General features: G+C 36.4%; 2 protein-coding genes across 4 annotated transcripts; one reads left to right on the forward strand and one right to left on the reverse strand.

Moving 5' to 3' along the window:
* Positions 1-767: 767 nt before the first annotated feature.
* Positions 768-12,341, reverse strand: LOC122008753 (autophagy-related protein 18d-like). Of its 3 annotated transcripts, none has more exons than XM_042564593.1 (5): positions 12,185-12,341; positions 10,296-11,118; positions 3,882-4,140; positions 2,837-2,960; positions 768-1,073 (listed from the first exon to the last, which is right to left on the reverse strand). In XM_042564593.1, exons 2-5 carry the CDS (start codon positions 11,055-11,057, stop codon positions 971-973), a joined length of 1,248 nt encoding a protein of 415 aa, XP_042420527.1. In that variant the 5' UTR covers positions 11,058-11,118; positions 12,185-12,341; the 3' UTR covers positions 768-970. The 3 variants fall into 3 exon arrangements, with proteins under 3 accessions (XP_042420527.1, XP_042420529.1, XP_042420528.1); XM_042564595.1 differs by having other exon boundaries at positions 10,296-10,876; positions 12,185-12,335; XM_042564594.1 differs by having other exon boundaries at positions 10,296-11,041; positions 12,185-12,335.
* Positions 12,342-13,752: 1,411 nt separating this feature from the next.
* Positions 13,753-15,020, forward strand: LOC122011459 (transcription factor WRKY19-like). Its single transcript, XM_042567853.1, has 3 exons — positions 13,753-14,113; positions 14,248-14,352; positions 14,426-15,020. The coding sequence occupies exons 1-3, from the start codon at positions 13,815-13,817 to the stop codon at positions 14,898-14,900; spliced, it is 879 nt and encodes a 292-aa protein (XP_042423787.1). The 5' UTR covers positions 13,753-13,814; the 3' UTR covers positions 14,901-15,020.
* Positions 15,021-15,443: the final 423 nt, after the last annotated feature.

Below are 15,443 nucleotides of genomic sequence, written 5' to 3' on the forward strand. Positions count from 1 at the left end.
TTTACTATGTAAGTTGAATAAATCAAATCGCTAAAAAAATAATTAATTCTATTGATTACTAAATTAATCAATTTTTTTTAGCAGTTTATTGATGCTCTACTTCAGTGGATTCATCTGAATTTTAAATTTTTTTTTAAAACATCAGTCCAGCACATGAGACGATTGCTTATGATCTATTAGTCAATCATTTTATAAAATTTAAAATCCATATCTTACCGAATAAAATTATTTTTCATTAGTTCTTTTAATTTCATTTTACTTATATTATTCATGGTGGTAAGGTAATTCGTTCGCGCCGAGAACATCTCCGTCAGTCCATCTCATATCAAAGAAGAAATAAATCATGATTATTAATCTTGAATAGTTAAATAACGTATGAGGGGATAGGCATCAGGTTATACTTTCAAATCTCATTGTGGTAATTATCCGTCCCAAAAGGACAGTTTACTTATATCCATGCGATAATAATAATGAGAGACAGATTTCATCACCTGTCGTTAAATTACTCTCTTTTTACAACTTTTTAATTAATAATTTTCAATGATATAATCTATTTCTCTTTTTGAAAAATGCACTAGTCAATATCTCACCAAATGAAAACTTGATTTGACTCTAGTTTTATTTAGTGCATATGTTTTTCTTCAAAAATAAAATATTTAGCTGTTAAATAAATTACAACGTTTCTTTTTAAAACCATTTCACTGTCTTTCAACTAAATCTTGTAGAAAGTAAATTCAGAATAATTCAAGCAAAACAAATGTCCCCGATCTTTTTTTATAAACACTATTATTATATTATAAGCATTGTGCACAAACAAACCAACATAATCCATCAATTACACACTCTATTTTTTTAATAATTATTTACACATTAGAAAAAGAAAAAAAAAAGCAGTGGCATTTCTATATACAAATTTAAAGCAGTCACCTCTTTTCAAAGGATTCAAGTGGAAGCAGCAGCAATTGAAGGATCATCTGGTGGCACACCTTTGGGAATCAGATTTCAGAAACCTGACATACTCCTTTTGGGACATCTGGCCACCATTCACTGGATCCAAGGTACACTTATAGAAACTGGAGAAAGAAAAACAAAAAAAAAAAATTAGAAAAAAAAATAGAACCGGAACAAGAAAAAAGACTGCTTGTTGGCCAATTCTGTGACATTGCAGCTAAAAAGAGCAGGATTATTCAACTATTATCAAATCTTGAATTTGTTAATAACAAAACAAACAAAATGAACGACACAAATCATGAATCATTTTAGGCTCTAAATAAGCTCATTTTTATTTAATAAATCTAAAAAGCAAAGCTTGTAATAACCCATGGACAAATTGGTTATGATTTTTGTAGACAGATTTGAACCTTGGTGATTGATCTTGTTTGCAAGTTTTGAACAGGCTTCTTTCTAGACTCATGAACTCATTTATAAGCACAATATGACTGCCATAATTCTAATTATCAATTTTATCTTTTCATTGAGATGTTAAATCAATGATTTTTTGTTTGAAAAAAAAAAAAATCTCTATATCTTAGATCTTCCACTATAGCTGGCTTAACTCTTCTACCTATAGAAGCTTTCATTTTGATATCCATTGAAGCTTTAGGCATAATTGCTCTCAGATATTGGTAATTTTATTTTTATCCTTTTTTTTGTAATTTTAGGCATTTAACTTTGCATTCGCATCCATTCTACTTTAATTTTTCGTATGTAAATTTTTTAACAACCCAACACTTTGATCCATAATATAAAAGAGGAATCCTTTTAACCTAACAGACACATGACGATTACACAACCCTTCTCAAGCTCCACCCTTTTTAGATTTTTATCCTATTAATGATATTTTATCAATACTCTCGCTGAATAAGATCCAAAATACTTAATATTGTTGCTACCCATGCCCACCTATTCTAGTCCATAAAGTCCCAAAATATTTTTAGCCTATAAAATTTCTTCAATATAATTCAAATTCACTCTAATTCCACTATCAGCAATGAACATGATATCATCTACAAATAACATACAGGCTTTACTTGAACACGATTAGTTTGTTCGTCTAGTACTAACGCTAAAAGAGGGGACTGATAGCTAACCTTGATGTCATCCTATGACTAGGAAAATCATTTGCCAAAGCAACTCTATTGCCCTATCACTAGTGAACATTATATATATAACATCAAATTCCTCTCTGCTCTAAAATCCATTAAATAGTTGGCTAACTAATCTATTATAAACTTTTTCCAGAACAACAAAAACTATATGTAAATCCTTGCTCTAATGTAGTATTATTGTAAAGTACTAAATTGTAAGATTGAGCTCAAGATTCAGTAGCTCAAACTGGATCTCCTCAGGTATGCCGAGTCAAAGTCAAATTAGCCTGTTCACCTATATAACTAAGCTGAAACGAAGATTGGTGAGACTTATAGATGGAAAAAGCTCAAGCATGAATGCAGTAGCTGAGTTAAATTGAGCCTTGTAGGGATTGCCAAGTCAACTACAAATTACGTTTCTCCAATATAAAATTTCCTTCTTTGCGATATTGGCAGCAGGTCATCACAGAAACCTTATTAAAAAGACTTATGGGAACCTAATTTCTTAAACATATACAATATGGAATCTTTTTATCATTATGAATGTCTTTCTTTTGGTAGATTGCACAAGCATGTAAATACCATATATGCACTTTGCAGTGAATTGACCTTAAACCACTCATGTTTTTTTTTTCCAAACTTTGATGCACACACAGAAAAAAAAATCAAATAACAAGTTAAACATATTTGTATAATGGAAAGGACACATAATCACCAAAGATTTGCATGAGAGAAAAATGGATTGATACCTTCCATCCATGCCAACAATCAGAATACTATTATGAAGTCCGAATGCAGCAGTATACCGAGTGCCTTCTGGCAAGTGAAACTGAGCAAATGACCATTCAGAACTGAAATACTTTGGGAGCACACCTGTGTAATTAAACTTAACATGAGAAATGTTTTATATTTTACCAGCTCGGTTGATTTATTTGAGGTTGCATGAAATGAAAGGCAGAAATATTGTAAATCTGTTTCCTAGATTCCATTGCAAAACAATATTCCTTTTTGCAATAATAATTCTAGTCCAGAAAATTGTTTCTTCACTAAATAAAAAAAAAAACGAACATCTTAGAAAAAAACAAATTTTTATCTCACGTTACGCAGTGCAATGCAAAACTTCATAGTTGATATTCGACGTTGGTATGCAGTTCCAGAACTTAATGCGACAGTTGAATTTTCCCATTCTGGCAATTTAGACTCCTAATCCTAATTTTCCAGCCCATAAAGGAAGAGATTAAGATAATGAAGGTTTGGTTTCTTATAGTTGTTATCTCATCGGTCAAATAAAGATAAACTAAGCAGCATAGCCATTTTTTACTCTGGCTGAATAATAACTACAAAATGATTCTGGACTCCATTCGAAATGATCAAACTACTGTGGGCCAGGAAATCCTAATCATTGTTACTAACAGTATAGCAGAGTCATTTCTCCAAAAAATCACATTACTATCATTATCATTTTAAATGAGTATCTAAGCCAAAGAAAGAGGAAAAACTAGAACACCTTCATTCCAATCATGTGATGCAAAAGGTGATAACGCTCATTCCAAGCGCCCCTCCACTGCCTGCCCCAAGGCCTTGGGGAAGGGAGGTAAATCACATTACCGAGCAGCCTCCTAGATGGAAGGTACTTATTCCCTAAGGGAATGAACCCCAGGGATTCAAACCTTGCTCCTGTAATACAATTCTACCATCCAAGTACCAACTCAGCTACGCCCGTGGGGGCACCTTGATTCCAATCATGAACATCAATAAAGAGGAGAAAAACACTTGCAATAGGAGACAATTTACCTCTCATAAAGTACAGTGATGAGTTAGCGTTGGCTGCAGCGGTTGGAGATGATAGAGGATCGAACGGAGTGGAAGAGTTCTGTTGTACAATTGCTGGACTTTGAAAAGGTACAATCTGAGTGGAGGCTTCTTCTCCACCCACTCTAACTCGAAGGCTGAACACATGTACAGTTCCCTTATCACTGGAGACTACCAGCCACTGCACATTTGGAGAGAGGGCAATGCTATATATGTCAGCCTTATCTAGTCCTCTGCGTACCTACAATTTTGAGTGATGGATGAGTAACTAACACTGACATGGAAATTTATTTACAAACGTCAACAATTTAAGATAGCATTTCATCTATATCTATGGGGAGATAGATAAACTATGACTTACATAAAAAGAACCACAAAACCATAGCGTACAGAAGCTACTTGTTGAAAAGATTGTGCCATTCCACAACTCATTCTAATTCATACATCCATCCAAGAGCTGCTTGTATGGTTTCATTATTCTTGAAATCATTAACAAGAACAAAAAGGTAAATATTCTATTCTACTTCAGCAAGCTTGAACTTAAAACCCCAGCCGAACACAATTTACTAATAGATAGGAAAGAAACAAAGCAGAAAATGATGATGTTGAAGATCAATACCAACTCATTAACGGATAAAAATAAAAATATAGATGAGAGTATTCTTTCTCATTCAATGGATAAGATTTAACAGATAGAAATTAGAATGTGTGGTTGAGAGTATTTCTCTCATTCAATAGATAGAATTTAATTGATAAGAATTAAAATGTATGGTTGAGAGTATTTCTCTCATCCAATGGATAGAGATAGAATTTCTTGGTAGATAGAATTTAGTTTTCTGATCAACTATGTATCCTGTATGGTGAGTACTATAAATACTCCCCCTGCATTCTTGTTTTATCATCCAACGAAAAATAAAAGTATAGAGTCTTCAAGTTGAAAGTTGTTCTGCATCTTCCTTTTCTTTTCCTCTATAAAATTGTGAGTGATCCTCAAAAGTGTTGTAGTGTCTTTGTAGTGTGAATATAATACAAGTAATTTATTTACTTGTTTATAGTCCAATTTGTTTTCTCGACAATTGGTATCAGAGCTGAACGATCAGGGATTGTTCTTGGTGGAGTTATCTTGAATCGTGAGGAGGTTTATATTGTACAAGGTTGTTCATCAAACTTGTTCGGTATAATCAAAATCTTTCCGACACGATGGGCGACCTTCAAATAGTAGGAGGAGTCAAGAAACTCAACAACAAAAACTACAACACATGGACAACATGTATGGAGTCCTACCTACAAGGTCAGGATCTTTAGGAGGTTGTTGGTGGTAGTGAAGTCATGCAACCAGCAGAAGATGCTAATGGCATCTTGCGAAAATGGAGGATCAAAGCAGGTAAAGCAATGTTTGCTTTAAAAATCACAATTGAAGAAGAAATGTTGGAGCACATCCGAGATGCCAAAACACCAAAGGAAGTATGGGATACCTTTGCTACACTCTTTTCAAAGAAGAATGATGCAAGATTGCAACTCTTGGAGAATGAGCTACTAGCAATAGGGCAACGTGACAAAACGATCGCCCAATACTTTCACAAGGTAAAGTCGATATGTCGCGAAATTTCAGAATTAGATCCAGAAGCTCCTATTGGGGAAACTAGGATAAAGAGAATAATTATCCATGGTTTGAAACCAGAATATCGAGGATTTGTTGCTGCTATACAAGGATGGCCAACACAACCATCACTTCTTGAGTTTGAAAATTTACTTGCAGGCCAAGAAGCTATGGCTAAGCAAATGGGAGAAGTCTCACTAAAGGGTGAGGAGGAAGCGCTCTACACCAATAAAAGTAAGGGCAGCTTCAAACGACATGCTGGTGATGAATCTAAAAAGGATGGTGACAAAGTAAAAAATTATCAAGGCAATGAAGGTCATCATCCAAGAAGAGCCCCACAGAATCATGCCAATAATAGAAAGTTTATTGGCAAGTGTTACAATTGTGGGAAGGTGGGCCATATGGCAAAAGATTGTTGGGCCAAGAAAAAGTTTGTTCAGAGTAATACTGCTACCTCCAATCCTAAGGAGAATAGCGAAGATGACTGGGATGTTGAAGCCTTGTTCGCTGCAGAGGAAAATAAAGTAGCGTTTACAACAATGTCAGACAAGATTAACTACAAAAATGATTGGATCGTAGATTCAGGCTGCTCAAATCACATGACAGGTGATAAAGAAAAGCTACAAAACCTGTCCAAATATAAGGGAGCTCGTATGGTGGTGACAGCCAACAACTCAAGATTACCAATAGCTCACATTGGTAAGACAATAATTACGCCTCGATATAACTCTAATCAGGTGTCACTTCAAGATGTCTATCATATCCCAGGAATGAAGAAAAATTTATTATCTGTGTCTCAACTAACATCATCAGGTCACTATGTTTTATTTGGTCCTGAAGATGTAAAGGTATATCAAAATCTCAAAATATCAGAAACGCCGATAATGGAGGGGCAACGACTGGAGTCGGTCTACGTGATGTCAGCAGAGTCTGCATATATAGACAAGACAAGGAAAAGTGAAATATCAGACATATGGCATATGAGATTAGGTCATGTTAACTATTCCAAGTTAAACATGATGATGAAGAAGTTAGTGCTTAAGGGGCTTCCTCAACTAGACATACGAACAGACACGGTATGTGCGGGATGTCAATATGGTAAAGCACACCAATTACCATATCAAGAGTCAAAGTTTAAAGCAAAGGAACCATTAGAGTTAGTCCACTCTGATGTATTCGGACCCGTTAAGCAACCATCAATCGGCGGTATGCGGTACATGGTGACATTCATTGATGACTTCTCAAGGTATGTCTGGATCTTATTTATGAAAGAAAAATCTGATACATTTTCCAAGTTTAAAGAGTTCAAACAGTCAGTCGAAGGAGAATTGGGAACAAAGATCTGTTGTCTACGCACAGACAACGGGGGAGAATATAGCTCAAGAGAATTCTCCCAATACTTAAGAGAAAGTCGAATATACCATCAGTACACATGTGTCAACACACCACAGCAGAATGGAGTAGCAGAAAGAAAGAACCGACATCTTGCAGAAGTTTGTCGGAGTATGTTGCACGACAAGAATGTACCTGGACGGTTTTGGGCTGAAGCAATGAGGACTGCAGCTTTTATCATTAACAAACTTCCTCAACCAAGGTTAGAATTCATTTCACCTTTGAGAAATTATGGAAAATAAAACCTACAGTTAGCTACCTTCGAGTATTTGGTTGTGTATGTTATGTATTTGTTTCTGATCACTTACGAACCAAGTTTGATAAGAAAGTTATTAGATGTATCTTTGTGGGATATGATAGCCAAAGAAAGGGATGGAAATGTTGCGATCCAACAAGTGGAAGATGTTACACTTCACGAAATGTAGTGTTTGATGAAGCATCTTCTTGGTGGAATCCCGTTAAGGAGGTGTTGTCAGATTCTAAAGACCTCGAAGACAAATTGCAACAAAAGATGGGAGAGCATATTGTTCAACTTCAACCAAGTTCAGATGAATCAGGAGATCCAAATGACAATGATATTGAACAAGGAGTGACTCAAAGTCCTTGGTAAACCGGCATATATCAACAACCAAATGAAGAAGAGAGACCTAGTGAAATGGAAGAATCAACTCCACAATTTCAACTCCGAAGGTCAAACAAAACACGAAGGTCAAACCCAAAATATGCCAATGCAGCCATAGTTGAAGAAGCAACAGAGCCTGAGACATTTGAAGAAGCGTCGCAAAGTCCTGAGTGGGTGATAGCTATGAAAGAAGAAATTGATGCACTGCAGCAAAATCAAACTTGGGATCTCATACCAAAACCAAGAGATGTGAAACTCATTTCTTGCAAGTGGGTTTTCAAAATAAAGCGTCGACCAGATGGGTCAATCGAGAGGTACAAGGCACGATTGGTAGCTCGTGGTTTCTCTCAACAGTATGGACTAGACTATGATGAAACATTTAGTCCAGTGGCAAAACTTACAACTGTACGAATCCTTCTTGCACTTGCAGCCAACAAAGACTGGAATCTATGGCAGATGGATGTGAAGAATGCTTTTCTTCATGGAGAATTGGATCGGGAAATTTATATGATCCAACCAATAGGTTTTCAGAACCAACATCATCCTGAATATGTGTGTAAGCTACGGAAAGCACTCTACGGATTGAAACAAGCACCTAGGGCGTGGTATGGTAAAATTGCTGAATTTCTAACTCAAAGTGGTTATTTAGTAACATCTGCAGATTCCAGCTTATTTATCAAAACAAATAAAGGAAAATTAGCTATCGTGTTAGTATATGTGGATGACCTAGTCATAACAGGCGATGACAAAGAAGAAATTCTTCAAACAAAGGAGAATTTATCAGTTCGCTTTCAAATGAAGGAACTTGGGCAACTTAAGCACTTTCTTGGTTTAGAGATTGATCGCACACAAAATGGAATATTTCTTTGTCAACAAAAATATTCCAAAGACTTATTGAAAAAGTTTGGAATGCTCGAATGCAAGCCGATTTCGACACCCATGGAGCCAAATATCAAAATATGTGCACATGAAGGGAAAAGTTTAGAAGATGCAACTATGTATCAACAATTGGTAGGCAGTCTCATCTACTTAACCTTAACTCGACCTGATATTTCTTATGCAGTCAGTGTGATAAGTCGGTATATGCAAAATCCAAAGAAGCCTCATTTGGAAGCAGCTCGACGAATATTAAGATATGTAAAGAGCACAACTGATTATGGCCTTTTGTACAAAAGAAATGAAGACTGCAAGTTAGTTGGTTACTGCGATGCTGACTATGCAGGAGATTGTGACACAAGAAGATCAACAACTGGTTATGTATTCAAGCTTGGTTCTGGAACAATCTCGTGGTGCAGCAAGAGACAACCAACTGTATCATTGTCAACTACTGAGGCTGAGTATCGAGCAGCAGCAATGGCAACTCAAGAGAGCACATGGATAATACAACTAATGAATAATCTACATCAACCAGTAGATTATGCAGTTCCAATATATTGTGACAATCAATTAGCAATTCGTTTGGCAGAAAATCCAATCTTTCATGCAAGAACTAAGCATGTTGAAGTTCATTATCATTTTATCAGAGAAAAAGTTCTGCAAGGAGAAATTGAGATGACAAATCAGTACAGATAATCAAGTTGCGGATGTGCTTACAAAAGAATTAAACGCCAACAAATTTAAGACATTCCATTATCAACTCAGCACAGTGCAAAGGGTTGGTATTGAGGGGGAGTGTTGAAGATCAATACCAACTCATTAACGGATAAAAATAAAAATATAGATGAGAGTATTCTTTCTCATTCAATGGATAATATTTAACAGATAGAAATTAGAATGTGTGGTTGAGAGTATTTCTCTCATTCAATAGATAGAATTTAATTGATAAGAATTAAAATGTATGGTTGAGAGTATTTCTCTCATCCAATGGATAGAGATAGAATTTCTTGGTAGATAGAATTTAGTTTTCTGATCAACTATGTATCCTGTATGGTGAGTACTATAAATACTCCCCCTGCATTCTTGTTTTATCATCCAATGAAAAATAAAAGTATCGAGTTTTCAAGTTGAAAGTTGTTCTTCATCTTCCTTTTCTTTTCCTCTATAAAATTGTGAGTGATCCTCAAAAGTGTTGTAGTGTCTTTGAGTGTGAATATAATACAAGTAATTTATTTACTTGTTTATAGTCCAATTTGTTTTCTCGACAGATGACACTGCAGCAATGAATTCTAGATGGAGCAAGATAAGGATTTGCAACAACATTAACTAAATTTACATTTTAAGCCAGCTGCAACTCAAGATAAATTGGTACAGACCATAACATTGGTAATGGTAACAAAAGTGAATACCAATGGGCAGGGAGAGGAAAAGAAATACAAATACCTCGTCATTCATGGAATTACTCTTCCTCTAATCTTGTCAAGCTAAATGTGTTATCAATATCCCAAAACATGGATTGAAATCCTATTTCAGTTTCTAGAGTCCAAGACAACTGAATCAGCTAAGAGCTGGTCAAGTCAATTAGTGTATGATGCCAGCATTTAGTACAATCAAAAACACAACAATAATTTTTGGGGCATACACAGCTTCAGGATGATGCTGAATAATACAGATTCATTGGCTTTGGCCTTTGCTTTTGTATCATATATATGTCAATCTTCCTGTTCAATGATAAAAGCTATGCAACTATTGTTTTTCTTGAATCAGAAGTTATAACTTCAGTTCAGACTCAAGATTGGCATATACATGAGGGTAAGTTATGCACAACACGTTTATCAAATAGATGTGAACTTTTTAACAATTTTCCTAGCATAGCATTGACACAAGAAAATTATGGAAGTTTTACCTCTTGTAGTCGAGTACCATCCATTGTATTGAATATTCTGATAAGTGTACCCTTTGAGCTTGCAGTTGCAAGAAGAAGCCCGTCCAAGGTCAAAGACATGCAAGATATGCGAGAATCATGAGCATTAATTTGTTTTGTCACATTCAGACCAAAATGTTCAATCCGAATTTCTCCACGGCGTAGACCAGGGCATGCCATCACAAAAGTGTTAGAATGATGTGAGAGGCAGCAAAGTCCCTTTGGATTAGATATAGTCTCCATTTGATGAAGAAGCTTCAAGTCTTTGAAATCGTGTACATAGATCCTGTTCTCAAGAACTATGACAATCCGATCTTGTCTCAATTTCACACCTCTTACATTAAATTTAAATGAAAATTCAGCAATACAACGACTCTGATGATCATCCCAGATTATTACTTTGTTAGGCGGGTACTGAATATTTGTCTCACCACCAACCAGAGCCAGAATATTTGAACGAAATAACATTTCAACAATTCCAAAGCCCCCACTTCTCAAATCCCTCCTGAAAGTTTCCTTGAAACTGTCGCAATTGAATATCCGGAATCCATTGCTTGTTCCAACTGCAAAACACCCATAATCTTGATTCCATGACACTGAAAGCAGCTCATTTTCATTACCATCATCACTTTCTGGTTCAGGTTGACTAAATGGAATTGTTGGTGGCCAGGATTGTGGTGCCTCTAATGAGGCAATCCTCATTGGAGGATGAATGCCAGGGGATGTTACTGTTGAGCTCATCATGAAGCAAAGGCAACAAGTGACAAAAATAACTCAAAGGTTATCAAAAAGTAAACTATCCAATCTGCAATTTGAACAGAAGATTTCAAGCTTATCACAATGAGACCTAAATGTTAAAGCAGCCTGATGAAAGCAATCAACTTCACAACCGAAATCAAAGATCTTTAATTGCAGTAAGAGAAGAGAGAAGCATTGTTCAGCATTGCTGAGTAAAAATATTCACAATACAGATTTTTTTTCAAGGAAAAAAATGTTTAGCAATGCACAGCGATGGCATGACCATTGACTACTGCACTTAATTGCCAATCACAAATCTAGAATCTTAGCATAGGAACCTCTGAAAAATTAATACGATATACAATCTCTATGATTCGTGGATATATAAAGTAAGTTCGTCAGTAAAGCAAAAAATAATTCTCACATAAACAGTCCTGTAATGTGCAACTGGCTTGACAAATAAAAAAATAAAGCTTGAAGATGCTAAAAATATTGCAAGCGAATGAAAATATGGAGCAGAAGTAGATATAGCATACATCATATGCTACAATGGTTTGTGTTAACACATTCATAAACCATGTGTTGTTGATTTAAAAGAAAGGAACATCAGACATCTTGAAATATGACCTGAACATAAAATGTCGATCCAAAAAAAAAAGACATGTAAAGAAAATCTGAATTGTATGCTAACTACCTCATTGTAGAGATCGCCCATTAACATTGAGCTATGCCAAAATAGTATGCACAATAGACCAACATACGTCTTATTTTTTAAGCGTATGGAGATTGTTGGATTCAATAGTTACCAAAGGAACAGAAGAATGCATAGACCACATTCCCGACTTTTAACACTAGTCCTATTTTTAAAACAGATGAAATATTCTTCGATTCAATAGTTGTCAGATACAAATCCATGTTTCTCAAATCAGACACCAGGCTCCCATCCAAAATAATAGAAGAACGAAAGACAAAAATCCCGACTTTTAAGGTCGTTTCCCAGAAACCCATTCCCTTCCTTATTTTGCCCCTAAAAAAACCAACAGCATTCAATGGCCAAACGAATAGAACAGCAAGCCAACAACAATCACACGCAAACAAATCATCGACAGAAAGGAAGAAGGAACAAAGAATACCTTTTAGATCCGCGCTCGAACAGGTAAATCCCCAACCGGATCACCAAGGAGATTATTTAATTAGTGCGCCGCAGGCCCGCGGCGCGATTTTCGCTGACGAATCCCTCGAATCGCAGTGGGGGCGATCTCGGAGAGGTCGCAGCTCGCCCTTAACATAACAGAAAAGGGCAGACCGTGATTTGGGATCCTCTCCAAGTTACATAACATAACAGCTCACTTGCTCCGTCCATTGCACACTACCTAACGGTTCGTTTCTTTTGCACTTGATGATGAACGGTTACAATGGAAAGAAGTTTGCGCACGGTGACGTTTGCAATTGTAGAGGATCCTGCTTTCCAGCACAAATCGGCATCAAGTTCCTAACGCGAACGGACGGTTGGGATTAAATCAATGAAAATATCTTTCGTCGACGTGATGTGCATGAATGTGTCCACTTCATCTGGGCCATATCTGGGAGCCCACGTCATCTGGACCATGTCTGGGAGCCCACGTCATCTTTCTGGTACAATACTCAATAAACGCTGTGAAGAAATTATCTAAATAAGAATATTTAAATTAAGTTTAATAAATATAAAAGAAGTATGATATTTGAACTAATTAATGTAATTAGTATGGAAATTCCCTATAATTTTATTTTTAATAATCTAGGTGTCTCGGTTCAATTAGTTCTGGAGATTGATAACCCGACCTCATAAATCCATCGTTATAAAAAAAAAAAAAGACATTAACACAAATTTATTTTAAACATTATCAAAATTACTTAGTAAGGAGACAGATTCTTAATATAATAAAATAAAATAGTAAAATAATTATTGAGAGAATTAATCTCCATTTAGGAGGCTCAAGTGATTTGAGCAACTTTCAACGCAGAATAATTTATTATTTTCATAATTTCAGCAGGTTCATACTGCTTTAATTGATTAACTATTGATTGAGGACGTGACCGTGTATATTTATTTATTCGGTGTCTATAATTTAAAATAACTCGATTTAGCCCCGAAAATGTAAAGTCATTTTTTTAGGGAAAACATTTGTTTTTATGTTTTTTAAGAAATATTGAATCAAGAAAAATGAAAATAATATTTATGGTTAACTTTTTTTTAACTCAATGTAATAATATTATTTAATGTTTAATTTGTAAAAATAAAAATATCTTAGTGCTATTCTACCTAAAAAAATTTTAAATAAGTTGAAAATTTAATATATATATATATATATATATATATATATATATATATATATATATATATATATATATATTTCCTTGGTTCCCAAGTTTCCGCCTCCTTTTTCCACAGACGCATCTCTTCGGCCAATAAATTCCACGCAACGTTGTCCCCCTGCTATTTTTATTTTTAATTATTTTTCAAAAAAATATTTTTCCTATTTTCATATACATAAAAAATATTTAAAAAACAAAAAGAAAAACCAAAACCAATGCTGACGTCATCCACAGATCGTCACGTTTGTGACAGCATCTCCTCGAAGCTTCCTTCCTCTGTAATTATTTCAGTGTTCTCGTTCCGAAAATACCCTCCTTTTTTTTATCTATATATAAACCAAACGCCCCTTCTTCCCGCAATCACCACCACCACTGCAGCAAAGGGACAAGGCCAGGCAGAGTCTGCTAATGGCGTCTTCGACAACGGCAGAAGTCGAGTCATCGTTCTCCGGCGCGGTGGCGCAGGAGGTGGCGAAGATCCGGGACTCGGCCGCGCGACTGGGGGAGCTGCTGGCGGCGGAGGTGGCTGGGAATTCCACCGTCGGGGCCGTGCTCGGGGACCTTTTGCAGTCCTCCTCGAGAGCCTTCTCCCTGGTGAACTGTACTCTTCCGGAAGGCGACATCGGGTCGCCTTCTCCCCGCGAGGCCTCGAGCAAGAAGCGGCGGACCAGCCCCGCCGGCGATGGCAGAGGTGGCTGCCGGAGGAGGTACTCATCTTTTAGAGAAAAAAAAGGACAAAAGTATTCTTTTAATACTTATCGTTGACTTAGTTTGATGGCTTCTTCGAAGTTTAATTTATCAACAACTTGGAATTCTTTAACACTTTCTAAATCGATCGCAGATCGAATTCGTCCGCAAAGAAGGTTTTCAAATCTGAATCTCTCGATGATGGTCAAACATGGAGAAAATACGGGCAAAAATCGATCCAAAATTCCAATAATCCGAGGTAAACTTTCTTCGATCGAACCGATCGAGCGATCGAGTTAATTCCAGAGTTGACGATGAACATGAACTTGCAGGAGCTACTTTAGATGCACTCACAAGTACGACCAAGGCTGCTTGGCTCGCAGACAGGTCCAGCAAGCAGAGGACGACCCCAAAACCTTCGTCATCACCTACGACGGCGAGCACACCTGCAGAGATCCGGCCACGGCGAGCGACCACATGGCCTCCGCCTCGGGTTTCAGAGAAAACGCTTGCCTGATTCGGTTCGGAGCAAGCTCCTCTGCTTCGTTCGGAGCTCCTCCTAAACAGGAGAGCGCCGAGGAGGACGTAGCGAGCAATCTGACCACCACGAGCACTTCCTCTTCGTCGGAGTTTTACCCTCTCGGGCTCCCGGCCATGGTCCCTGCCGATGAGAGGCTGGCGCTAGGTGCTACCGCCGCCGGCGATGTCACTTCTGGGATTCACGATGATCTAGAGCTGGAGCTGTTGATTGACTCATGCTTTGGGGGCGTTTTAGGATTTGATGAGACCAGATTTTACTACTTATGAACTCATAAATGTGTACAGGAGAAGGTAGTTTTTATTTTCTTTTTATTTTCTGTCTTTTTTTAAGGTGTTTTCGATCCGATTGTAGAGAAGTGGAGAATCAATAAAGTGTTCATTTCAAAAGACCTAGTCTTTAACCTTCTTCTTCTATTTTAGTATAATGCAACTACCACTTATTTCTAATTTCATTAAAATAAATTACTCTAAATAATAAAGAATACTATAGCGTATCAAAACTATTTAGGGAATATTTTTTTTTATAGAACCTCACCTACTACATCCTTCTAAAATCCCTCTCCTTTGACATTGCTATAGTGTGTTTAGTCATCTTCACGTATCAGATTGGGCACTTTAGTATTATCGTGGGTTGAATGCCAGGCATCATAGGTTTATCTTTGTCATTCATCGAATACCATCACTAACTATTTGTCTAGTTACGTGACTTGCGGGCTAATATGAAGAGAAAAATTAGAAGAAAATAATAAGAGAATCCGAATAAATAAAATAGAAAGTCCTAGATTTACTAAAAAAAAAATATTAATAATT

This window comes from Zingiber officinale, chromosome 8A (genome assembly GCF_018446385.1).
Source record: "Zingiber officinale cultivar Zhangliang chromosome 8A, Zo_v1.1, whole genome shotgun sequence".
Lineage (NCBI taxonomy): Eukaryota > Viridiplantae > Streptophyta > Magnoliopsida > Zingiberales > Zingiberaceae > Zingiber > Zingiber officinale.